Source organism: Elaeis guineensis, chromosome 3, assembly GCF_000442705.2.
Source record: "Elaeis guineensis isolate ETL-2024a chromosome 3, EG11, whole genome shotgun sequence".
Taxonomy (NCBI): Eukaryota; Viridiplantae; Streptophyta; class Magnoliopsida; order Arecales; family Arecaceae; genus Elaeis; species Elaeis guineensis.
The window spans coordinates 124,857,343-124,885,013 of record NC_025995.2 but is presented as its reverse complement, the minus strand read 5'-3'; the positions used below and the strand labels follow the sequence as shown (position 1 = coordinate 124,885,013).

The window sequence follows — 27,671 nt, the reverse complement described above, 5'->3', positions numbered from 1 at the left end:
TTATAGATCCCTCTGATTAGGAATACAATCTTCTAATTATAAAAAAATATATTTGTATAATTTCTAAATTAGAGGATGGTGAACCGTTGGATGGTGAACCGTTGAGAAAATAACGTACCACTGCAGTAGGGCCTAACTCGAGGGACACCGTAATAACAAAACATTATTGCAGCCCAGCCCAAGGCACAAAAGGATAACCGATTCCTTGTAGCTGCTTTTAAAAAAAGGCCTTCGGACCCTGTAGATCTGTCACCAATCCAACCATTAAGTCCTATCACTCCATAAGGAAATCACAGCAGAGACTGTCACATTTTAGATCGAAGAGAACTTTCCATCGTCGTTAAAGCCATCACATTAGTGGAGCCAAAGTCCAGCCCAGCCTAAACCAGAGTAAAGAAAATTTGACCTTAGAACTCCCATGTGCAACTGCAACCAACCCTACTATCAAGGTCCCAAACTCTAATAAAAAGGTTCGATGATTCTATAACTATAGATATAATTTTTTTAGAACAAGTGTTACTCAATCATAAATTTGTAACCTAACATTTAAGAATTTTATTGCTTTCGACAAATATCACAACGGAAAAAACAAAGAAATAAAAAATCCTATATGTAATGCTTATATATAGAAATCAACACCACTTCGAGTTGATCAAGTAATACAAACAAAACCAACTAGTGCAAGCACAACCCTGGCATCACACAACAATATTAATACACGTCTCTCCTTATCCCTTTGTGTAGTTTAAAATATCAAATAGAACTTTTAATCACATATCAACAGCAAACTGTAGTAACGGACAGGAAAACACAACCCATCTTCACATTCGGCAATAAAAATTTGAATCTGAAGTTACTGGCTCAGTTTGTCTGAGTCTCCTCCTCAATCCTTGCTCCTTCAATTAGCTGAGTATTCTACAGCCACAAATTTTTTTTTAAAAAAAAAAGCTATAATAAGGGACAAAAATTGAAGGGCATATTGAGGACAATGGTTATCTTAACGATCATGAAAGCAACATTATAATGTTATAGGTCACAAACAAAACAGAGCTATGTATTGAGTCAAAACTAATGAGCATACCATGTTCTCCTTGTCTTCGTAAGATGTCTCCTCAATAGGCAAAGGATCAGCTGCATCAACTAAAATAAAAACCAATCATTTAAAATATTAGCATATAGAATACTAACCAATACAGTAATTAGAGAGAAACATGCGCAGGACCATCGTGGACCTTGTTAGCAGGAAAAATTCATGTCAAAATCATTAATAAAAAGGCCCAGAAGCCTGCCATCAGATAGATTTTCATATAATAACCAGTTAACCACTAATAAAAAGGCCCATCAGGTTGCCATCAGATAGGTTTCATGATTAGCCATTCCTCCCATGCAACTCCTATGGAAAACATGCTCTGTTAAAAATCAAGAAGGCTGGATATGCTAAGAAGACATGCCAGCTACATGATGATTCTTACTAAGAATATGCGATGTTCTAAATTTCTTAGTAGTTACCTGTTTCGGATATTGACTTCTTTGGCGAGCTTTTGATCTTCCCCTTGCCCCCGTTAGATTCCATCTTTCTTGGCTGCCGAAATTTTTTCTGTGCATTACTACCATTAGTATCGTCCACAGACACAGCATACACTGGGCTCTCATTGCTGGATCCCTTCTTCTTATATGCAGGTTTTCTCTGCTGAATACTCTCTCGCTTATTTGACTCTGCAACTGCCCGAGTGTTTGGATTCAGTGACTTCGGTTTCAGATTCCTACTTTTGGAAGCAGTGGAGCTGCGAGGAGCTTTGTCTGAAAACTGGTTTCTCTCTACAGGTAACTGAGAACAGCTCTCAGAAACCTTCAAATGTTCAAGATCTTCTACAATGTTGTACATCTGGAGTAAATCCTTTGCAGGCTCTCCTAGCTCTGCTACCAGGTTGTGTCTGCATACATATGATTTAAGCTCATCTCGCACTCGATCCAAAGGCTGTGGATTTGATAAAAAATATGAACTAAAATTAATAAAATGAGATATAAATAAAAAAGAGAGAAAAAAATGAACATCCCTATAACAAGAATTTTATGGTTTATATATTGTAAATGTAAACTAATGGGTAGTTTTCTTGACATCAATCATCAATGCCTGGAAATCAGCGTCTTGCAAAGTATATATCCATGCTTATATAAAGTACTTTACATAGAGAAGCAGAGTTCTACAGCTGCTGCTTAAAAAAGCTATTTACGTAATTTCAATAAATAAGTACATTACATAGAGGAGCAGAGTTCTGCTTAAAAAAGCTATTTACGTCATTTCAATAAATAAGTACTTTAAATAGAGGAGCAGAGTTCTGCTTAAAAAAGCTATTTACTTAATTTCAATAAATAAACAAAAATGAAAGATAGGAAGAAGAGACCATTACGCAAATTTAAAGCACAGACAACAAACATAAGATGCCGAGTATATATACCTCACATCCTGACTCCATTGCAAGCTTGAAGAAACCAAGTGAGATTGAGTGCTTGGAGGCAGACTCTGACAGTTTGATCTGTGCTAACCAATAAGAGACTGAAGATATCACGCTAAACTTTCGCCTGCTCATAGACTTTGATACATCAGAGACGGGAGTATCACTTTTCCCTGGGGTGTTTGATCTCTTCATTCGGGTCTCTGATATTGGAGTTATACTTCCAAAAGGGACCTGTCGAGGGCTCGTAATAGGTTTAGTAGGTATGGAGAGCCTTCGTGGAGGTTTTGCCGATTTCTCCTTTCCAGAAATATCAAGAGCACTCACACTCTTGCTTACAACTGATGGAGGCCTTCCCCTGAATAATATATTGCAGAAGAAATGACTACTTGAATAGATGGAAATGGTAGTGGCAAAATCAGTCAGTACAGCATGGAAAAGCCAACACATATAGTACTTGCAGTAAGTTACATTTGGAAAATCTTGCATAAAATTGTACAAAGTTAGGACTGACAGGATAATCTGCAACTTTCAAAATGTAGGCTTCAAAATTGAGAAAAGAAGATCATCGCCATCGACTAAGTAGGCAAATTTAGCTTTAATTCATAACCAAAACATAGCTTTGTTAGCATATGTTCATAAACAGACGACTCAAAAGGTTACCAACAGACTAAGCACATAGTCGGTCATAGCCACAAAACTACTATAACAGTAGTAATACTTACGAAGAAAATGAAAACGCTCATAAAAAACAACTGTGCAAGAAAGTACTATATTACATAAGTTCAACCTTAAAGTTAATCCAATTTCATCACTGTTGCCTTTGACTTCTAGCATACTTAATCTTCAAGGGCTCCTTCCATAAAGAAGCTTGATCAGAATCATGGTTTTGGCCGGCCTATGCAGTTTCCCTTCTTGTGTGAGCATGTTTGTGCACGCATGCATGCATTCATGGAGAGGGGGTGGGGACGGGGAGAGGAAGAAAGTTCTATATGCTTGAAAAAGATTTATACTGATTTTTATAAGCTTCAACAATCAGAACTATTATTTTCTAAAATAAAAAAAAAACTGATTTCGGCTACAGAATCCAGACAGCGCTTCATTATTGGAATGATGATAGAATTCCACTATCGACACAATTAATACCAGATATAATTTCATTAAGAACCCCATTAAGTTTTCTGAGACTAGTAAGTCAGATGGTTGGTTCTCATCATAATGAAGATATGACTACAGTAAAATGATACATGATCATAGATGTATTTTGCCAGTGACATATTCCGCTGACCATCCATCTAAATTGCTGGTGTAATGTATCATATTTTTCATAGTTTCTCGATATGCAGCCCAGAAAATAATGTATGCATTTTCACATATGTTACAATGTACAGAAAATACAGCAGGTCATTAAATCAACACTAGCAAGGAATCAAATTGATGCAGTCATACGGCAACAGATCTGATCAAAGCCCTGTTTGTTCCAACCAAAAAATCAAACACTAGATTTCATGCAACTCTCACACCAGCCCTTTCATCCATCTTTTTTCGCATGAAAGTTTAACTAGCTATCATATTTCACTCCCTTTTTACATGTCATTTGTGCGTCTAATGTACCAAAAGCTTTGCAACTTGATATTCCCATAATAATCTGAGAGACCATGTTTCTTGGGATCTTACATGCAGATTATAATGTTCTCTGAGACTCCTAGACAAATGGACCATCTCCTCTGAATTGTACAAACTGTAAATCTTGATATTTCTATCAATAATTTCAGTTTGCTGTGATCATCTACGATAATATCTGTACTAATCGGTTTCAAGTCAAAGAAAGAAAGAAAGAGAGTTACAGATGCAGCTAATGATCGCTCAAGTTCAAGCACCTTCAGATCTTTCATGTTTCATGAGTGTTTCAACCCATTTAAAAATTTAAATATATTTGATTACACATACATCTGATTATAGTTGTTATGGCGTAGAGAGGGTTTCTTTAGTCCTACATCAGTTATGAGTTAAGAGGAAATATGGCTTATATGGATTAGAATATTTTCTTCCAATGTGAGGCACTTTTTAAAGGACAAAACCGTGAGACTCTAAATAATCAAAGCCCATTGAAGTCAAAGGCCCATTGAAGCCTAAGGCCAACTGAAGCCTAAAGATAGTCATGAATCAAAACGGACAATATCTCACATATACGGAGACATAAGTCAACCATCTGAGCTATTCGACCCCTTGATCCATGACCACAACAATAGTAATACAATGTCTCGTTTGCACTTATACTTCCTAATTAAATTATACAATCCCTAATTTGTAGTTATTATCATTATTTTTATAATAGTGGTATCTTGATAGAAATAAATATAAATCCATTAGCATTTGTTGACTACTTACATTGGCAGGCGTTCCATAACTTATACTTTTTAAGGAACATTCTCATATACTTCAATTCAAGAAGAATAACTCTCTCCTGGAGTAAAGAAAGAAATGCCACAATATTCTATTGATTAAATGCCTTTTTCAACTGCACTTTCATGGATGTGTACACCAATCACAACCCAATGTATAGAGTTAATACATGAAGCAACGCACAAATGTTTGGCAACACTGTATTGCTGATCAAATTTACTGACCTAGCAAAAGTAAGCAATCCGACATAACAGGAATCCATCACTCCATTCAGCAATTATGGTAAATCCTAGGAACCAGGCTTGAATCAAGAGTCTATGTACAAGGTAATATCTAATAAATATTAGATCACGTCGATATTTTAAATAACGATAACACTTACGGTCCCAATACTGAAATAATCCAGATAAAATGCTCAATCTTGAAAATTATTATTTTGTTGTGGAAGCAGGGTATCTCTGTAAAAGAATTTTCACTGACCAACCTGAATAGCTTTTTCTTTGAGAAAAAATTCAAACATATGGTGACGCAGTTATTATTGGCTTTCCAGTATCCTCTGGTATAAATCCAACATTCCCATCCATCAACTGACACCATGCTTCTTCCCAAAATGGCAGCATTGGCAATATCCAATATCACAAGCGCCCCGATTCCTATATAAGCACTGAAAACTATCGATCCCATAACTTTTGGCCTCATTTCTTCTTCAAATCAAGAAAAAAAAAGGGGAGAATCCAAAGTCCCTAATTCACTTGTGGCAAAATAAACCAAAACATATAATTAAAATGAAAGGAGGAAGATTAACAAACACCTACCATCCAGAAACAGAATTAATTGTAACAATAAAATGCTAATTTAAATCCCGGGGAAAACTTAAAAGGAAAAAACCTCTTTGAGGTGGAATTTGATGCATCCGTGATCGCCGGATTCGCCTCCTTCGGCCTGGCAGCAGATCTCAGCGGGTACCGTAACTTCGATGGTCTCAGTGAAGCTGCTAGAATTAAGCAAGTTATATGGGAAGCAAATCGAAAGTGTGAGAGGAAAAGAGGGATAGAAGGAAGAGATACAGAGAGAGACGCAGGAGGCAAGAGTAGGAAAATAACCAGGGCCAGCGGAGTCGTCCTTATCCATCTTCCCTCTTCTCTCTCTCTCTCTCTCTCTTCTCGAATGCGGTGGAGTGAATGCGTTGCGTCGGTTGCTAATTTCTTGTAATATAAAGAGAAGGGGAGCTTTACTGGGACCCCCCCTCTCGATTCAAATTGTTGTTTGGGCGGGAAAAGACTGCATAATCGGGAATTCAAAGAAAGCGGTGACGATATTGCTCCACGTCGCCGTTAACGTTCGGGAAGGCAGAACGCGCCATGGGTCCCACACTTACGGGAAAAAAGTTTCCAAAAAATAATAATAATAAAATTTTTCGGCACATGTATCTGCACCCATCTTGACGCCCAGAGTGAATGTGCTCCACTGCCGAGTAGCGGGTCCCACGTTCTTTGTTGGCGGGGTACAGAAGTTAGTGACGTTTATGTTTTCTTGTTTAAAGATTTCGAAATTTGAAACGCAAGGAAATGGCGGGTGGGACCAGCGAGAGGAGGGAGCCATCGAGATAGAATTTTTTTTCTTCCTCCTTCCTCTCTTCTCCCCCCACCCCTCCCCCTCTTTCTTTTTTTTTTTTCTTTTTTTTTTTTTTTTTTTTTATGTGTTACGTTGGGACCAGGTTATTTTGTGCTATGCTGATGGGATCCGGAACCGTTGAGGGAGGGTAACCAAGAAGATCCACCCGCTCCTGATCAATTTGCTTCTCCACCCGATGCTTATCTCTACCCCTTTTTTTATCCCCGTCACCATCTCCAATACTGCCTCTCCTATCTCTTCTTGGTCTTTCACTAACATAAATATTGTGACTTCTATTTTTATAAAAATTATTAATTAGAATAATACTATCATGTATATTTTATATCATTCAATAATAAATCAGTATATTATCAATTATTAAAAAAAAATATACTGCTATCTAATATCATTTAATATTAAAAAAAATGCGTTGCTATATAAGTTTGATTGAAAAATTTTAATACAAAAATTCTATTGCTAATTATGATTGATCAGTTGTTATAATTGATCATATAGTTTTTACTGTTTTTAATGAAAAAAATTAATTTTCTTGAATAATGTACTTACTTGTTATTAAATGATAGAAGATATATACGATAAAATTATTTTAATCAATAATTTTTCCTCCCTCGTAGCCTATCTCAACTTTGCACGCACCCTTTCCCCCTTTGTCCATTGCCTAAATTAGACATATAATATGATAAATAAATCTGATAGCAGGTGGGCGTGACAGACCAGATAAACTTCCGTGCAAAACACCTGCCCCAAATCCGGACCAAGGCATGCAATAGAAGACTGGCTCTGTATTGTGCTGTATCGTGCACAATAGGGTGGGACAATAACCCCAGTGGCATGGGAGGTGGAGCTTAATTATTTCGACAGCAAGGTTAGAGTCCAAAACATTTTTCTCCCTTAAAATGAATTAAGATATGGATTACTGAATCAATTAATCATGTCAATAACACCAATCTTCACATGCTGCATGACATGTAAAATGCTATGCTCGCTTTTTTCTTTTTTTTCTTTTTTTTTTTGTCATGGAGATTCTGGTCATAAAAATTAGCAACGTGTTTCAACGAGAGGGATCCATTGTATCCAGGGCCGGTCCTGACATTCTTTAGGCCTGGGGCTAAATAAAAAAAAAAATTATTAAAAATTAATATATTTTAAATATTAATTATCATTAAAAAATTAATCTACGTGCATTTTATAATGTAAAATTTTTTATAATTTTTTTATAATCAATATTTGACAATAATTTTTCTTCAATAGATAGTATAGCTAAACCATTTAATCTTTCTTGTAACATCGTTGATTGTAAATATAATTTTAATAATTTTAATTTTGAGAAACTTCTTTCAGTAGAGACAACGGTGACAGGTATGGTCAATAATATTCTATATGCAATTGATACATTTGGATAACAATTCATTTCATTAATATAATTAAATATATTCATAGCAGTATTTTTTTTTGGCATAATTGCTTTTAGAACTTTTAATTCTGAAAATAAATCAATCCCATCAAGATCATAATGATTATCATTTGTTAAAATACTTGAAAGATTAAGATAAAATTTTTTCAAACTTTCTTCGTCCAATAAAATTAATGTTTTGAAATCAAACAAAAATTCAAAATTATTTTCATATAATTGAAATTGTTCAAACCTATGTTTCAATGAAAAAATAGCTTGATCTACTAAATATAAAAAATAATTAACTCTAAATAATTCTTCTGGTGATTGTTCAATATTCACATTAACATCTTCATCAATTTTTTTTTTTTTACTTGATATTTTATACGAAATATAGGATCAAGGGAGGTGTTGCGAGGCGATGAGAGGGGATGAGAATTGAGAAATTACGAGAGAAAGAAATCGAGATGACGAGAGCTAAAAAGCTCTTGCTAGGAGCCGTTGGGGAGTCGGGACTCCGGAGAGGAAGAATGACGTTTGGTTTACCCAAAAAAAGAACAGGGAGAAAGGCGTTGTAAGATGATGAGAAATTACGGGAGAAATCGAGATGACGAGAGCTAAAAAGCTTTTGCTGGGGCTTGGGAGCCATTGGGAGTTGGGATTCGGGAGAGGAAGAATGGCGTTTTTTTTGGGGAGTCGGGACTCCGGAGTGGAAGAATGACGTTTGGTTTACCCAAAAAAAGAACAGGGAGAAAGGTATTGCGAGATGATGAGAAATTACGGGAGAAATCGAGATGACGAGAGCTAAAAAGCTCTTGTTGGGGCTTGAAGCTGTTGGGAGTCAGGACTCGGAAAAGGAAGAATGGCATTTCATTTACCCAAAAAAAAAAAAAAAATTGGGGCCTGGGGCGGTCGCCCAATTTGACCCGCCCAGGGCCGGCACTGATTGTATCCCTCCATGAAATGAATTATTAGCAAGGGAGACATCTATGATTTAAAGTAATGTCCATTACAACATATTGGAAGAGGGATCAGTTGTATCGTATAAATCAGTAATAAGGAATTGAAGCAATGGCAAATGCTTGATATAGTTTATTGTGTCTTACCAAAAAAATATAGTCTGTTGTGATTCATAACAAATATTTTATTGGAGAAAATGTTATTATTTTGTAATTGCTTCATGCTGATGTTTGTATTAACAAAGGTGGTAAGAAAATACCAGTAGCGGCCCACTGTTATGTTACAATGACGAATAATGACATCAGAATAACCGTTATTGTAGTTCCGGATAATCCTGTTACAGTCGCGTTCAAGCAAATAGTGGTCATCATACTAACTCGCAATATTTAAGGATGAGATCTGTTGTGGCGAAATAATTATCTTGTTGGAAGTTTGGTCCCATCTTCATTGCTTTTTCATTGTGATGAATGATCTTAAAGCTTGGGTCGGATCTAGACTGTGATATTTTGGCTTTTAAGTTAGCCGGAAATTGCACTCGATTAGGACCTCCAAAAATCGCATGTAAACTTTTTCAGGCTTCAATTTGTTGATCCTACTTTAGAAATGATTGGATCAAACCTAAATTCTCTTTTCGAGTTTAAATCTTTGAACCGATTAAACCATACCATCTTGTGCGGCACTCTTATATCGGCATGGCAACGTAAATGCTGTAAGTAACATAGGGACCAAAAAAAGAGGAAGAAAAAGAAGCATAAGAACTCCCAAAAATCTTTTTGAGTCTACATTCTAGACAAAGGGTTAAATACCTAGGCGGTGGGGCCATCCTAATAGCAACAATTCCTAGGCACTAACTATGGGCTCTTCAAGGTTATTCATGTACCTTCTTGACCATTCATGTTGGGTTGATATTGCTCAAAGCATAAGGTATGGTATACCAACCATTGACCTATATTTGTCAATAGAACAAAATAGATTAGTATCATGAATTGATTGTTAAACTACTGACTATTGGCTCTTCAAGGTTATTCACTTACCTTCTTAATATTCACGTTGGGTTGATATTGCCCGGAGCATAAGCCATTGACCTAAATATTCTTGCAAGCAGCCAAAATATTTTAGTATCACGAATTTGTTGTCACCTGAGGACAACCAACAATTTACGTTAGGATGACGATGACGATGATAATAATAATAAGGGCAGTAACAATAATAATAACAGATATTATCTTAAGAGTACTATATGCATTGAGCTTGGAATTGGTCATTATTTTGAGTTCATTGATTGGATTGATGGATATCTAATTCCAAGCCTGTCACTCTTGGGAGACGACCATTGGTACTTGATGCTAACATTTGAACTTTTGAAAGGATTTAGCCAACCGCATGAGCCACGATGTACAACCAACTCTCTCTCTCTCTCTCTCTCTCTCTCTCTCTCTCTCTCTATATATATATATATATATATATATATATCCCGAATCCTGATATTTCTTGAACGGACAAGAGAAGAAAATTAGAGAATAATATGGGCTATGTTCAGATGGACGTTCTTATTGAGCTCTTGATCGCGTGAAGTCGTAGTGGCTTGACAGACTCCTTTTGGTGGCTGCTGCTCCGATGAGGTTAACACAAATATAAAAACAGTGGTCATAGGACATTCGATTTTCAAAACTTTTTGTAATTGAATTGCCTTTTTGAATGGGTGTGTGCGTGTGTGTGTGTGTCTATATATATATCTCGAGGAAATTTGTTTCGGCCAAAGATCATGCAATTCATACGATATAATGGATTGTTTGAAATTTGTGTTTTTATGATTAGTGCTCTGGTCATCTTCATGCCTGCAACCTATTGATAGTTGATGTTTTGGATAGAGGTGCATCTTTCGCATGAAATAATGATTAACCTCCCTGCGAAACTATTATTGGATCATCAAAACTATTTAATTTGAGCTCTATACCGGCAGATGAGTGGACTTTAGAGTGCTTTGAAATGTGTGGTGGGTGATCCAACAATGATTTTGCATGAAGAAAAATTAGTCAATCATTATTTCATGCAAAAAATACAACATGATCCCTTGATAGTTATGCTTAGGCTTGCAAATAGATCGGGTCGGACCGGATCCTCAGTGATCCCGACCTAATCCTATTTTTTGATCGGATCTTAATATTGGATCCATACCCATCCCGATAAAAAATTAGGTCGGATCGGATCAGATCTATAGCCGAATTAATTGATCCATTGGATCATTCGGGTCGGATCGGGTCTATATATAATCCGGTCCCAATCCATAAAATACGGGTCTGCTTTGGATCGGATCAGATCATAGGTTTAATTTATTTGAAACCTACCATCAGATAATACTAATGCTCGCTGATAACTAAAAAAAGCCTCTTTTCTTTTTTTTTTCTTCAATCCTTCAATTGTAACTTCTAATAATTAATTGTATTGGATAGCAAAAAGAAACAAGTGATTTTTTAGAAGAGTCAATATTCCAGAAGTCCATACAAAAGAAAGAAAACAAAAATTATATATAGTGATATAATTATCTCAATCTAAAACATCATACAAGAGGAATACTTGTACATGATTAAAAATGAGACTGCATATACTATAAAGGACATAACATCTGTGCACATTAAAGTATATTTTGAAATTTTTTAAAGTCAACAAAACGAATTGAAATTCAAGAAGTCCTCTTGCTTTTGTACCTTATGGCACAGTAAACACAAATCAGAAGGTTTAGAAAACTGAGTCCAGTAAGAAGCTTCATTTAAATTATCAAGAATCCATCCAATCTTTCCTCCTCGGGTTGTTATAGATGTTACATAAAAAAACTGAAGGATTTGAAAAATTTTTAGTTTTGGAGATTTTTAGTTTGGAAATCAAATAGGGAAGACCGAAGGATTTGAAAACTTTTGGTTTAAGCCCAAATTTCTATTTGGGTGAGTCACTCTAATTGGGTTCGGATCTTATATTTGGGTCCGGATCGGATCGAGTTGGGTCATGTTTCTTAAGATTCAAATTAATCCAAAAGTCTCCACAGATCGGGTCAGATCCAAATTCAGAAAATCCAGATCTGACCTAAGAAAGAGAACGGATTCAATTTTTGAATCCGATCCGGCTCCATGGGTCTTTTAAATGGGTCCGGATCGGGTTTAACCGAATTGGATAGGGTCGGATCACGAATCAATCCGACCCATTTGCAACCTTAGTTATGCTCGATATCTTCTCTCTCTATATAGTCGTTCGTTGTGCATGTGTATGTACACCCATGTTATATGATATGATGATTTGCAGTAAGCACGAATGTACTCGTGTGTTATTGCATCCTGTTGTATATATTCATAGGACTAAAATTGGATCGGATATGGATCATTGTAGCTGGATTCTCTGGAACCACAAGAATCTTTAGAATGGGATTTCAATACTATCATATCCCTATTCATATTTGTTTTGTTTGATAAATATAAATACGGATACGAATATTATTAGAATACAAAAATTTATATCAATATTGTTTCAAACGGATGCAGATATAATTCGGATACTGAAAGTATAGATATAATTATAGATGTTACTTAGATAATTAAACTTTATGACTAGAGAATCAAAGATATCACTAAATAAATGATAAATCAAGTTGATAACGTGATTATAAAGTTGTATATTTTTTAAAAAAATTAATAAGTGCTATATAAAATCATATATGATTATATATAGATTCGGATATTCGGATACGGATCAAATAGTTATCTATCCATATCCATATCTATTTTTTTTGACGGATATTGATACGAATATGGATATTAGTTGGATCTTCAAATTTCTATTCATATCCGGATTGATTTGGATATAAAAATGAATTCGAATGGATAATATTCATATCACTTTTATCTCTATGTATTTCAGTGATAAGGATTCATAATATCCTATGCTTTTTGGATGATGTCCTCTAATGATAAGATAATGCTAATTGTCATGAAATTATAGGCATGCAGGTTTCTCATAATTCAAAAAATTTCTCCTCATCCACGGCTAATCTGCCGTCGTTGATACACACACATATACACACACACGCACAGACAGACATACATGCCCTCGTGATATCTTCGGCACATCTCTTAGCCTTGAACTTACAAGAACTTATTCAAGGACTCTGATTTTATCCAATAATCTTCACCGTACAATTGATGCACCAAAAAATGGAACTCGAATTATGAGGTGGCCAGTTGTCAGAGTGCATCAGATAAACGGTTAAGATTGTTCTGTCTTTCGCGAATCCGACGCCAGCTCCTTCCAAAAGGAAAAGTTGAAAGTTAAAGTTGGTTTAGACTGCACCATCTGAGCCGTTGGATGTATGCCGGGACGATAAAGATCCGTCGTTTAGCACGCGCCCCATCATAACGCGTCGGGGTTATAATGGGCGCACGTGATTTTCTGTAGCCCACGCGTCCGAGCGATGGAGGCCGCGTGGTGTCCAAATATAGCGTCTCCATTACTAGCGGTTATATGCGGGTGTTCGATCTACCGTTGCAAGCATGCTTTATATGGGCGGGCGGTCAGGATCCACTCGAAAGAAACGACGTCGGCGGTGGTTTCATTGCCCGCGTATCAATTTATATGCGGACTATCGTTCCATCTATTCAATGCATCTCCTTTCGGCAGCACCTTAGGTCCTTAGTCCCTCCCAGGCGTCATTTGACCACCGAGTTCCACTACAGACTACACGGCCGGAGTCCTTAACATATGACAGTGAAATGACATAAATACCCTTAACAGGACGTGTTCAGAACAAGGAAACGAAAATCACTGATCCAGTTGCTACATTTTCTCCGCCGAAAGTAGGTCGAATATGAACGGTCATTGATCCAGCCACTCATCAGAGGGAGACAGGGCACCACTCGCACTTGGCGCTAGGATTGAGGGTAGTTCTGGAATGAGGACTGATAACGGCTAATACTTATACCATGGAGTCCGAGAGAAGTCAAAAAAATTAAGTTTTCTGTTATGCGGCCCCGTCAATGCCATCGAAACAAGTGAGCACTTATAAAGCGGGGAGATCCGGTCCGCGAGAAAACCACGTCACCTACACGCAAAGCTGGTTTTCACCTTTGTTGGGACTTATATTGGGGCTGCATATCTTCTTGTTTGTACTGTTTAATATCTACCTGCTCATGGCATCCAACGGCTCTTTCTTGAAAAAGCTTTCCCGATGCCATGTTCGTTCGCTCTGCCGACCCCCTCCAACCCCCCCCCCTCTCTCTATGTCTCTATTTTCTTTACTTTTTTTTTTTTTCTTTTCACTTGCTTTTGTTGGTTGCGGGTTTCCATCAGTTCCTTAGAGATCTGAAACCTAGTCTGATCTCTCCTTTTTCTTTCTCCATTTTTCCCCTTTCTTGATTGCGGTGGAAGTTAAGGTGTAGTTAGGGTTCCGGTATCTTGGCTCATCTGGTAAGCTTCAGATCCATGGGATTTCTGTTCTTTTCTATTTGATTTCACTCAGTGTTTGTTTTGTCCTTTTCATGTGTATTGGATTTGGAGTTCGGACACTGTTGGTCGAGCTCTTGGACTGACAATGGTGTTCTTGTTGATCGGATTCAGGCTTTCTCACTTTTCCTTGTGATTTGAGCTGTTTTTCTACATACTGTGGGTGTTTTGGTCTCAAAAGCTTGGATTATGCCTATCGATAGTTGTTTTGGTCTTCTTTATCCTAACAAGTAATTGTTTTTTGGGTAGGTTTTCCAAATTCCTTTCTTATCGTTTTTCTCTCATTTAAACGTTTTGACCTTTTTGATAGAATGTGAAGTGCTGAGGCGATCGGTTGAGTCATCGTTTCCTTCACGTTACAAGTCATTTCTCTGCCTTTCGTTCTATGAATTAGATTTTTCCTTACTTGATGTAGCTTGTGCTACATGCTGTGCTGTGATGAAGGGTTCTGGCAGGATTTGTTTCGAGATATAACAATTTAGGATCTTGAGTTTCTGCTGATGGGGAGGTCTCCTGGAAGATGGATCAAGACGGTGCTTTTTGGCAAGAAATCATCCAGATCTCATGCATCGAAAGGAAGGGATGCTTTGGTATGCAACTGGATTGCTTTTTTTCTTTATGTCAATAATTGATTTATGATTTATTTTCTGTGCATGGAAACGCGTTTAATGATCAGATTTCTGCTTTTTAAAGGTAAAGATTCACTTGGTATAATTGATCTGCATGTGTTACATATGGCTTCGATCATTTGCTTTCTAAGCTGATTAAGGAAGCCTTCCATAGTAGCAAGTTGCTTGTTTGTGCACTTCTTTAGCCACACGTTATTCTCACCATGACCAATTAATTCAAGTGATGATGTCTGCATGACTTTCTGTAACATTTCTGATTTTTCATTGGTGCATACATTTGTACCTAGATTAACCAAACAGATCTAAAGCATTACATGCATGCCATCTCACTGTTTTGTCAAGGGGTGTGGTCGCCTTGCAGTGAAGATGAAGTGGAGGGTTGGTCAGGTTGGTGTATATTTGGCTTCTCTATATGATGGATTTAAGAATCTTCAACAGAGAAAGAACCGAGGTGATGAAAATCATGCAAGCCATCTTTTATATGGGATTAAGATGAGGAATATCATGAGTTTAGAGTTAGTAATGGCTTCCAAAGATGTAGCTTCATGGGGAGGGAATGCATTGAAACATCAGATGAGCTTCTTGATGGTTGCATTGTCATTAATACCAATCAAGGTATTAGTAAGTTTTGATGGGATGATTTTGACTGTTGAGAGGAAGTGAGTAAGGTTAATGTCTTCTGAATGCTGATGCATTTCTAAGTTAGGAGGTATCATCCTTTGCTTTTTGGAGGACAAAGGAACGTTAAAAGTGGATGACATGGGGATAGGTAGCACTCATGCATTGCATATGGCTTTAACCTGAGGACAAGAGGGCTTCATTGTCTCAATTCTCTAATGGAAGGATGTCCTTAAATTTTGTAGGATCTCTTCCCCTTGATTATAGGTTTCATTCTTTTTTTCAAAGCCCCCATTATTGTTCCATATTGTGATCTGATGGTTTATTTGGACACAAGGTTAATCAATCCAACCATAATGGCCATAACATGTAGTAAGCTCATAAAGTTTCGTCTTTTGGGACCAGGTTTCAAATATTGGTGTTGCATCTCGTTCCAGTTTTTTGTCTGAATGGTATGGCACCGGTTACCAACATGGGGTATGGGATTGCATCCCATATTGACACACCAGTACCAGTGTTGAAAACTCGCCATAACGGTATGGTATTGTTCTTGTGGTCCTATTCTGGCGGTATTGGATACGTTGTTTTGGAAGGTGAACATTACAGCAAAAACTAAGGAGATCAGTTGAAAGTTATATGATTAAAAAGTGGTTTTGGTAGATAATCATCCAAAAGAAACATTTAAATAGAATGCTGGGGAACAAAGAGATCAGGAGTTTCCTATCATGGCTTTTGTGTTTTCGAGTAACCATGATATAATGGCAATGACAAAAAAATAGGGAAAGAGATGGGGATTATCATTGCACTTACAAAAGTTGACACCTGAAATCAAATGTTGGAGGAAGCACATAAAAGATAAATCATCAAAGAAATAATTCTAATTTATAAGCTTCTGCATCACCCTTTAGAGTTGAGATAAGCTTGGGACTTGGCTTCTCTAAACTCAAAGAGACTATTAGGCTTCGATCTATCATGTAATGGGTTGCATTATATTCAACAGACTGCCATTCTAGCGATACTGTATCTTTACAATGTGGTTTTCCACAACAAAGGCAATGATTTTTAAGGGCATTTGATGATTATACATGAAAACCAAGCCATTTGATTATAATAGATCCTCAAACAATGCTTTGTTTCCAAGGGCCTGTCTGGATGCAGGCATAACTTTTCCTTGAGTTAAGCTAAACAGTTGGTCAAAGTTAAGGAAGGGAGCGGTGACTGGAAATAAGTAAATTGATGAGAACATAGGTGCTCTTGTCTTCCACAGAGCACCCAATCCCTGAAAAAACAAGAGACTGTATTCCACTTAAAAGGTGTTTCCTGGTGTCCCAATCCTTTTGGGATTTGATCTCAAGTTTCTCAAATAGGAAGGGTTTTCTTTGCACTATTTACTGATTCTCAGCATTTGTCATATATAGATAAATCAACCGGATAATCTGTAGTGGCATCCAAACAGCCCCTACATTAGGGCTTTGCATTCCTTCGAGTTGACAGTGACTACAGTATGATGAGGTTTCCTGGGGATAGAGAGTGGATGTCTTTCTAAGTAAACAAGTTATTTTGGGCAATGAATTAGAGACATTTGTTACTTGATATGCCTATAGTTAATCAATGTTTCAACTTGGAACAATGACCGAAATTTTTAATTGGTCATAACCCTCTATTAATGCTAACTGAGATGCATTGATGCAGTTAAGAATGTATCAGATTGAAAAGGATGCAATAACTCAACTAAGGTTTGTCTTGGCTGCTTTACTTTAGCGTGAGGACCTAATTTAGCAAAAGTAAGATGGTTTGACTTGGTTTAAGTAAAATATGGAAGATTAGTTGGTCACAATTAGGTAGTTATGTTGGAGAGGAAGGGAATATGTTTATCTTTGAGGGCTTGGATTACTTCTCTAAGTTGTTTTGTCTATCATATAATTTTCTCTTATAGAATTCTGCATCATATTTCCATGGAGAGAAAGAAAAGGTGATGGTAAGAGGCTAATCTGTTTTACCAGAAAAGGCCACATATAACTAGGGTTCCGAGTTAAACCTTTGAAGCAAGTATATCATGCACCTTGCTCATGGTTCATTCATGCTTCCTATTACTTAATTTCTGAACATGCAAGATACAGGGGGACATCGAATTACTAGGATAATAATTTTTAGGAATAAATTGACCTTGTGGGGTCCATGTATTTCATGTTATTGAGTGTAATATAGCTTAGTATTCACTTTATTGGGTCAACCCCCCCTCCCACCGAAAAAAAAAAAAGCAGCGTTATCACTGAAATTTATATATATATTTTTTTTCTTTTTTTGATTTGATATCAGAGGAGTCTAAAGGAAAAATTATCTCCTTGATGAGGCATATTTCTTTTCAAAGGAGTTGCTTGTTGTTAATGTTAATTCTGCTGCTGTCTTCTCCTCCCAGTATTTATTTTTGTTGATCCCTTTTCTCCTTACCCCTTTATTAGGGCAGTGGATGAGCTAACCTTGCTTTTTCTTTGTTCCATCCATGAAATTTGCTATGCATGGACTTTAAAGAAATATTGCTTCCGTGTGCTGCGGAGAAATTAAGTCACAAGATATCAACATGATCATCTTTCGGGTCTGTGACCCAATATAAAGGAAAAGAAAAGGAGCATTGGTGATTGATCAGTTAGTTATGGATGGCTAGATATCTTACTTTTGTTTTGCCTTCTGTTTGCTTTCAGTGCATGTATGTTTGGTTGCTGCTTCTAGGTCTTATTTTTTCTGGCTTTTTTTGGGGTAATGATGATGGTGGTGGTGGGGTTTCTTGTTCTGCCTCTACTTATGTGTTGGAGATCTTGTATTTTTCCCTCAGGACGACCCTTGAGCCAGTTATAAAGTTACAACTGCTGAGGTCTCACTGTTTCTGGGAGAACACGCCACCCCCCACCCCAACCAAAACCAAAAAAAAAAAAAAGAAAATGAAAAGTTCATTTTTTATTCCAGCCTCTTCTTCATGTGATGTCAGACTTATGAGAGCTTGGTTTGGCTTGAGATTGTATGTGATGGATGCAGTCCTTCAGTAAACTTGTCTCCTCCCTGATATTTTGGCACCAAACAGCTTTGGCATTGACAAGTCGGCGTAGATTTGTTTTGTGATTTTAATACCATTCTCTGAAATCTGTTCGCTGTCCTGGAGCATTTGAACTTTCTCTGCATTGTTTACTCTTCTTTTAGAGATGACCAGAAACCTATGCTTACCAGATATAACTAAACAAAAGGACTGTAGTCTTGCTGTATTTCATCAGCAATGCAATGGTTCCCAGATGGAAATGGGATCATGCTTTTTGAAGTATGTCACGAGAACCTAACGAATCCTGATTAAGCAGTAGAAAAGTTTGAGGTACTCAATATTTGCTGCTAGGTCTGTGCATCTTCACCTGTGCAAGATTTGTTAACATTTTAAACCTTTTGCGTTTAATTTAAAATTGTCAGATATGTTCACTCAACATCACTTTCACTTGGGAGGCCTGGATTGTTAGTATAGTCAAAACTTCTTAGTAAGTTTTCGATACTATGTATTAGCTGTCTTTTTCCATGTTGCAATGCTATGTGGTGACAATTATTGGAGGTCTTGCCTTAAATTGGTCAGTCACCTATGGTGCAAGGTCTGGCTGGTTAGTTGCATAACCAGTAGATGGGGCCATTAAATGATAACAAAAAAAACTTGCAATATCAAGTGCAGTTGTTGAAGAGAACTATTAAGCTGGAAAATGCATTTGTTAGTAGCTGTACGGGGCTTATTAGTGGGAAATATCACAGAATTAACCAGTTGTCTGAAAACCATTTTTACTCTACGTGAAGTCAGAGAGATGAGGAATAACATATGCCTTCTGGAAATCAAATGCTGGTTTTCTGTGTATATTTCTATATTTCAATGTTTCTTTCTCTACTTCGAGTCTGCTAAAGTTTATCGTCAAGTTTCTTCACAAAAAAATGGTTTTGTCATGCATTAGTATGCCCACTCTACATCTGCTAGAATTGATTGTATTTGCAAGGACTAACCAATCTGTCAATTTCTATTAGAAGAAAGCTGTAAATGATAAAGAGAATATTGGTGGAAAAGGACCATCTGCTCAGGTTGTGAATTCGCCAGTGATATCTCAATCAGTACTTGTAAATGCCAAAGCTAATGATATCATCTCAGAACCAGAAAAGGGGACACCTGATCGTATGGTTGTTGGAGCAGTTCCATCATCCATGGTTCAAGATGCAGATGATCAAGGAACGATGGGTCCTGACGTATCAAAGGACTCTGAAAAAGTTCAGGAAGAGCAGGCTGCTACCAAGGTGCAAGCAGCCTTCAGGGGTTATCTGGTAACTTTTGCTTGGAGTTATGATAATTTGCATTTACTTTGGTTATTTCCAATTTTCCTTCCTCGCACTTCATCTATGTTGCATTTTGGCCAGGATAATGCACTCCTATTTGCATGCACTCCAAATTGCACATTATTTCAATAATGTGCTCGTCAATATTTTTTTTTTTACTCTTTAAGCTCTTTTAGGGAGATCATAGTTGATATCCCTCTCCTTCCCTCTCTCAGCATCTGAAACAATCTCTCTCTCTTTCTCTCTCTCTAATTTTTTAACTGCTTTGGCAAACTGTGGAACAGATAGATATATGGGAGAAGTCAATGGGAAAAAAGTCCTCAATGCTGTCTGATATCTGTATAATTTTGATGCAGTCTCGCAGGGCATTTCATGCACTTAAGGGCATCATAAGGCTGCAGGCATTAGTTCGCGGGCACTTGGTGAGGAGACAAGCAGTTGTAACTCTACGTTCTTTGCAGGGAATCGTTAGGTTACAAGCATTGATTCGTGGGCGGCGAGTCAGGCTTTCCGGTATTGGCCTTGAAGTCAATACAAAATGCTATCAGGGAAAGAATGTGGTAGATATACTTAACTTGGAACTTCTAAACTCTAAAGAATTAAGTTAGTGGATGTGCAACTTGTTCTTTTTTCTCACCTTTCTCTGAAATGAATCTCCTGCTTGTGGATGTCAATGATGCACTACTTCAAAAAAAATTGCCACATAATCTTGTTTGATTGCGATGTTGGTCAAACTGGTGGGATCATAACTGGGTAGCTATTGTTAGTCCGGTTGCCTTGCTGATGTGTTATGAAAACAAGGTCTTGGATATAGTGCTGGAGCAATGAAGCTACTAATTCCTTTTGTTTCACACTCTCTTGGGCAATTGTACTGACATACATGCCCCTTGTGAGAATGTGGTCTTGCGTGTTTGGGGAAGGGAAGGTCGGCAATTAGTGGATGCATGGATGCAAATGTGCATTCAGCTTTTTGCAACAGCAATATTTCAAAATTGCAAGACCAACATGCTTGCTTGCATTTTGTTTTATTTTATAATCTAAATAGAGCTGGGAATATTTCACTTGTACCTTAATCAATTCACTATAAGGTCTTGGAATGGCTGCACCAGTTTATTGAACTTTCTCACCTCCTTGTTGAAGATTGCCTTTTTTTTTTTTCAGGATGCTAAACAGTTGAAAACTTGGAATGAGAAACTGTCAATTAATGCTTTTGTTCGTAAGGTAAGTTGTGTTGCGTTAATGATGAGATCATGTTTTTCAAAAAGCTTCTTCATATACTTATATCTGTTAAGCAATATCTACCAAGCTGCTCAAAGAAGCTTTTAAATGATTTTCCAGAATATATATTGAGCATCAATCATGTTCATTATATATTTATTTGACAAGGGATATCTATCACTTGTTCCATTTTTATAGCTTCTTTCTACGTCGCCTGTTACAAAACCTATGCAAATCAAGTATGGTGATGGGGAACCCAATTCAGTCTTGATTTGGATGGAGCGCTGGACGTCCTATCGGATTTGGAAACCGCTCCCTCAACCAAAGAAGGCTGTTGATTTGAAAACTCAGGCAAGAAGGGGTGTTAGTGCTATGGAAAGTGAATCAGGCAGATCTAAACGTAGACTCCATAGGAATTCAGCTGGAAATGCTGACTCTGGGCCAGCAAATGTCACCACTGAATCTGGAAAATCCAAACGCAACCTGAGGAAAGTACCTATCTCTCCTGCTGATTCTGCACAGGAAAGCCCACAAACTGAGCTTGAAAAGGCCAAGCGTAATTTAAGGAAGGTATCTAATTTGACAACAGAAGCCTCTAACAGGGTGGATATTGAAAATGAGATACCACCTCGCAGTTTGAAGGTGTCAAGTTCCCCTTCTGATGTTATGCAACAGAGCATTGAGGATTCTGCAGACAAGGTGGAGACAGATACTGCAGTGACTATTGAGAATAAACCTGATGTGGAAACTGCACGACTGGTGGCATCAGATGGACCTATGAATACATTACCAGATGATTGCCCCACTCTTGAATTGAACCCATCGCAAAATATCTGTAAAGAAGATAATCTTTCTGCGGTTTATGGGGATTTGAGCATGAAGGATGAACAGCTATGCGATGGAAGCCAGAAAAGCAGCAAGAGGAGGGCTTCTTTCTCATCCAAATCCGAACATCATGCAGAGAATGGTTTGCAGAATTCACCAAAATTACCGAGCTATATGCAAACGACTGAATCTGCCAAGGCAAAACTACGGGGACAAGTTTCACCAAGGTTTGGGTCAGATTCGGCTGAGAAAAATAGCGCCACACGTCGCCATTCTTTGCCATCTTCCATGAATGGAAAGCAGAGCTCACAATCACCACGGACACAGAAACTGATTCAAGCAAGTGGCAAGGGGGTGTTCAGAAATGACAGATCTCTGACATCATCTGGAGATGGTAATGATTTTTGACCAACTCTACCTATATTTTTGGGAACTACGTTCTTGGATTTGCTTTTGTCAGGGTCATATTCTTTCTTTTTTAAAGTGCATAGGTTCATGATTTTACATGAGAAGTTGATAGTTCTCTTGTTTGCTATTCCTTCTGGAGATGCTTGAGTACTTTCGTTTTCTACACGATCATGAAACCACTCCCCTTTTCTTTTCATTATTAAATGCAGGGAAGGCAATCCAGGTAGATTGGAGGAGGTGATGACAAGTGGGTTCCAGTTCTTACAATAGCAAAATATTGTGGTTTATCTGCAGTTTTCCCCTGTTCATTGCTTGTTTGTGATGTAGGGTTGTCCTGTAATCCGTAATAACTTATTATTAACTGGGGTTTGGTGTGCTTAATTCTGTGTTCTTCACAAGCTTCAGCTTACAGAACGTTGTTTTGCACAGAAAAAAATGCCTTTTGGATTTGCCTTGTTGGTCATTTTGGTAGACTGCTTTGAATTTTCTAAATGTCGAACAACTGTGGGACCACTTATTAAATTCAGAATCATCCCAGTACTTTTTCCTACATGAACAAATTCCTGGACATATGCTGATGTGAATATCGGGCAGGTTCTACATCAGGTGTTTAATGATCTTCTGATTAGAGAATGGGGTAGCTTATCGAAGCTGATGTAATTCCAAGGTGGTTGAGTTGTGTACTGCAGCTTTTATCACAAGGTTGGTCCGTAACGAGGGCTCCAAATTTGTATATATTTTTTTGAGAACATCAGCGGCGGTTTTAGTTGGATGGTTTTGTTAACTAAACCAGCTACACCGGCCATGCTATACGAGCTATGACCAACTCTCCTACTATTTAGTTTTTCTGTATCCTCTGCCTTTTTTTCCTCGTGAGTTATTTAGAATGTCAGCGTGGAGTCGAGTATTTGGTAGGACGGTAGCATTCGTCGTTACTTGGATAAGGGGATGGAGAATTGATCCCTGATGGAGAATCAATCCTGGTTGGACTCAGTCCTCAAGGATGAAGTATAGGGTAGAAAAATAGAGATTATTATTCCATTCTAATCTTTTAAAAAAATGTTATGTAAAAATAATGATTATCAGTAATAAGATCAAGGACGAAGGTTCAAATTCTTTCTGTATATTTATGATTTATTTAGATGTTTTTTTATTAAAAAAAATTTATCAAGTATTTTGAAAAAATAAAGGAAAAGTTCAACATCGCAAGTGGAGCCGAGCTAAAGAAAAAATATAAATTATCTGATGTCTTGTTCAACAAAGGAATTTGTTTCAAAACATCCTTCATCCTCGTAAAAAATTTAAACAAGCCAGCCGTTTTAGGAACTCCATTCCAAAATTTAATTAAACCATTTATAGTAGATGAAAATGACATCAAATCACAAGTTTTAGGACGAAACCTGAGCTTTCCATTTATTCATCAGCCTTATTTAAAAATGATCAAATTTTTAAAATCTCAGTCAATAAACCAGATAACTCAGAAACAAAAACAACTTGAATACTTATATATATATATATATATTCTTTTTTTTTTTTGGTAAATTAAAGGAGTACAGCTTGCATTAAACATAAAGGAGAGAATACAGAGCCTGAAAACAGAGGCATATATACAGCCTGGAAACAGAGGAAACAGAGGCATATACACAGCCGAGAAACAGAGGAAAATAAACAGCTTAAAGACTAAAAATCAAAATACAGGAAACAGCAAAATGGAGTTCTACTTCAAAATGGCGCATAGCAGAGAAAGGGAGTAGAGGTTGCATGATTGAAAACTTTCCCTTTTGAAGAACCGGCAGCAGAAGACATATGGCAAGGAAATACATGTCGATCCTTTCTCAAAGCATTGTCCCTTCTCAAAGCATTGTTCCCTGAAACATCAGCCGGCAGAATAGATTGGAAATAGGGGTTTGAAACAATGTGAGCAATGTCATCCTGTTCTTCATTAAGACCAGCCTTGGCAACAAAATCAGCAGCCTGGTTTGCTCCTCTTGGAGTGTAAGAAACTTTAAAATTAGAACAAGAAGCCAACCAGTGGAGGATATCATTTAAAATGGGAAGATTATTAGCAGCATATGGTGAACAACACTTAGTCAAGAAAATAACCTTCATAGAGTCACCTTCTAATCAGATACTAGATGCTCTAAGATATGTGACCGCAACCAACAAGCCAAGCCATGCTGCCACTAATTCGGCATAAAAAACTGATGAAGGAGGTAAGGCTCTAGCTCCCAAAGCAAAAATAGTGCCTCCAGCATCCCTCATAATATAAGCGGAAGAAACCTTACCTTCAGCCAGATCTGGGTAGGAGTACTAATAGAACCATTGAAAATACGGTTATTTCTAGCATTCCAGATCTGCCAAGTAAGGGTAGCCCATGGAGCTTTTAAATTTTTTGAAACAGAAGAGTACATGAGAGTGATCAAGTGGGGGAAAGAAACCGGACGAGTGTTATCAGTAGCAGACAGATGGAATTGCACCCAACAGCTAGCTGCAAATGGGCACTCAAACAAAACATGGGCAATATCCTCCATGGTATCCTCACAGAGATCACAGTAAGTATGAGATACATTAATAATACCACGTGAGGCTAAAATAACTTTGCAAGGTAAGCCCTGCCAAATCACCTTCCACAAAAAATATTGGTTTCTCATAGGCAAATGAAGGCCCCAAATCCATTGGAAGGAAGAGTCCCCACCCAGCTGGTGAGAGGGAGCAACCAGAGGGTAAAGATCCTTGAGAGAGATGAGCATAGAGTTGGTAGAATTCCAAGTAATCTGATTAGGGCCTTCATTAATAGCAATAGGGATCTTAGCACTATGGCTTATCATATTAGATGGAAAGAGCTCACCAATCTTATGTTCATCCCACACTCGACCAGGGGCAATGAGTTCAGACACGGAAAGCTGTGCCAATGGTGAGTCAATATTAATAAAAGTTGGCCAAGCATTAAGGGGTATAGAAGTAAGCCATGGATCCTCAAGAATGTTGATAGAGCGATCATTTGCCATATGAACTGATACCTAATAATAGCAGCAGCTCCACAGATTTTGGCCCAGATTGAGGAAATATGCCTAGGTTTTATATAGGAGTTCCAGAAACCAGCAAAAAGATACTTGGATTTAACAACAATAGCCCAAAGGGAAGTGGGATTGAGGACAATTTGGGCAGCAAGCTTGCAAAGAAAGATTTTCCGTCGAGTATCAAGAGAGACAATTCCCAGCCCACCAAGCTGTTTAGAATTACATACATTACTCCAGGCCACAAGATGCATTCCTCTATGATCAATGGAGTGGCCCTAGAGGAAAGTCTGATATTTCTTTTCCAATCTGTAGAGAACAAATTTGGGAACAGGAAGGCAAGAGAGGATATAGAGTGGAATCGATGAGAGCACAGATTGCAGTAGAGCAGCCCTTCCAGCTAAAGAGAGAACTTTTCATTGCCAAGATGCAATTCTCTGGGTCATTTTTGCGTGAAGAAAAGCAAAATCCCTTGCATTCAGCCGTCGAGGAGACAAAGGGAGACCCAAGTGTGTCCAGGCACCTTGGGCTTGCCTAATTGAAAGAATACGCCGAATGTGAGCTCTATTAGAATTGGAGGTCTTGGGGCTGTAGGTGAGGTGAGATTTAGTCAAATTTATAGCTTTGGCTAGAGAAAGAACAGTAGGTAGCTTTTAAGCAGCCCACATCCTTGACAATAGCTCGAACAATGAACAAATAATCATCAGCAAAAGAATATGAGAAACCATTGGTTCTCCTCTAGAGGATTTATACATCCTCAAAAGATGTTTGGAAATGGCATACTTAAGAAGAGTGGATAGAATCTCCGAACTCATAATGAACAAGTATGGTGATAGTGGGCAGCCTTGTCATAGACCTCGCGAGGCAAGAAACCATCGGGAAGGAGAACCATTGATCAGTAATGCAAAATGAGGGCTAGTAATGCAGATCCGAACCCAATTTATAAAAGTAGGGTTGATTCCAAAGTGAGATAGCGCAATAAAGAGAAAAGGCCAAGAAACCTAATCAAAGGCTTTCTCCATATCAACTTTCACCTACATCAAGCTCTTAGTAGGAGCTGTCCTGTTTAAAAAGTGCATGATCTCTTAAGTTAAGAGAAGATTATCAGAAATATTGGGGCCAGAAATGAAAGCCCCTACTCAATAGATATCAAAGAATGAAGAAAGATTTTAATCTATCCACAAGAATTTTTGCCACAATTTTATAGACCGAGTTGCACAAACTAATAGGGCGATAATCATTAGCTATAATCGGATTAGAAGTTTTAGGAATCAAAGTGATATAAGTATACTTTCACAGGTCAGGCATCATAGAGTGGGAGAAAAAAATTCTATATAGCAGAGGTCACATCATCCTTAATTTTGAGCTGCTAAAAAGCTTAGAAGAAAAATGTAGGAAAAGCATCCGACCCAAGGACTTTGACAGGATGCATATCCCACAGAGCATTTTCAATCTCATCAATAGAGGCAGCTTTTATAAGACTGAGGTTTTGTTCATCAGATACAGAAGAGAAATAAGATAGGGTAGCCCATAGCCTCGATATTAGATTGTGCTGTCCATCTGAGCTTAAAATAATAAAAAAAAGATAAATCATGAATTTCAGCTGGTTGATCAACCAGATTATCATTGACCCTTTGCATCATCGAGATTTTGTTTCTTCGCCTCCTCAAGATAGTACATCTATGAAAGAAGGCAGTATTGGCATCCCTCTCTTTCAACCAAATGGCTTTAGATTTTTATCTCCAAAGAACTTCTTGCATGTGAAGATTTTTATTATATTCACTAAGAGTGTTGAAGAGTTGAAAATATTGTTGGTCGGTGAGGCCATTTTGTTGAGATTCAAGGAGTTGGAAACGGGCAATGTCGTCATACAAGCACTATCCCTTGGCAAAGATGTTGCCTACAGTGTGCTTCCATCTATTAATAGCTCTTCTAGTATCATGAAGAAGTATAGAAAGCCGGATATCTCGGGAGTGATTGCCATTACACTTCCAAGCTCTATGGATAGCTTCATAGAAACCTTCGATATACATTCAGATCTTTTCAAACTGGAAAGGAATATTCTTTCTCCTTTGAGAATCAGATAAATTTAGCAAGATCGGACAGTGATTGGAAGCAAATCTAAGAAGATGAAAATTTTAGATTTAGGATAAAGATTAAACTAGCTATCCGAAGCAAAACTCCAATCAATACGCTCCCAGACACTGGCCAAGCCCAACCTGTTATTACACCACGTAAATTTTGGCTCAAAAAAGTCTAAATCAACAAGACT

The 27,671-nt window shown here is 37.6% G+C and overlaps 2 protein-coding genes across 9 annotated transcripts; one reads left to right on the top strand and one right to left on the bottom strand.

Moving 5' to 3' along the window:
* Positions 1-626: 626 nt before the first annotated feature.
* On the bottom strand, positions 627-6,065 carry LOC114913762 (uncharacterized). 3 transcript variants are annotated; one of them, XM_073253319.1, is made up of 6 exons: positions 5,966-6,065; positions 5,751-5,853; positions 2,460-2,814; positions 1,510-1,978; positions 1,082-1,140; positions 627-915 (listed from the first exon to the last, which is right to left on the bottom strand). In XM_073253319.1, the coding sequence occupies exons 1-6, from the start codon at positions 5,991-5,993 to the stop codon at positions 862-864; spliced, it is 1,068 nt and encodes a 355-aa protein (XP_073109420.1). In that variant the 5' UTR covers positions 5,994-6,065; the 3' UTR covers positions 627-861. The 3 variants fall into 3 exon arrangements, with proteins under 3 accessions (XP_073109420.1, XP_073109419.1, XP_073109418.1); XM_073253318.1 differs by lacking the exons at positions 5,751-5,853; positions 5,966-6,065 and adding an exon at positions 5,347-5,613 and having other exon boundaries at positions 1,082-1,131; XM_073253317.1 differs by lacking the exons at positions 5,751-5,853; positions 5,966-6,065 and adding an exon at positions 5,347-5,576.
* Positions 6,066-14,043: 7,978 nt separating this feature from the next.
* Positions 14,044-22,831, top strand: LOC140856690 (protein IQ-DOMAIN 31-like). Of its 6 annotated transcripts, XM_073254857.1 has the most exons (8): positions 14,089-14,301; positions 14,452-14,582; positions 14,782-14,927; positions 19,629-19,919; positions 20,288-20,491; positions 21,093-21,152; positions 21,348-22,368; positions 22,592-22,831. In XM_073254857.1, the coding sequence occupies exons 3-8, from the start codon at positions 14,838-14,840 to the stop codon at positions 22,621-22,623; spliced, it is 1,698 nt and encodes a 565-aa protein (XP_073110958.1). In that variant the 5' UTR covers positions 14,089-14,301; positions 14,452-14,582; positions 14,782-14,837; the 3' UTR covers positions 22,624-22,831. The 6 variants fall into 6 exon arrangements, with proteins under 6 accessions (XP_073110961.1, XP_073110957.1, XP_073110962.1 ...); XM_073254860.1 differs by lacking the exon at positions 14,452-14,582 and having other exon boundaries at positions 14,044-14,301; positions 19,632-19,919; XM_073254856.1 differs by lacking the exon at positions 14,452-14,582 and having other exon boundaries at positions 14,045-14,301.
* The last annotated feature ends 4,840 nt before the right edge of the window (positions 22,832-27,671 follow it).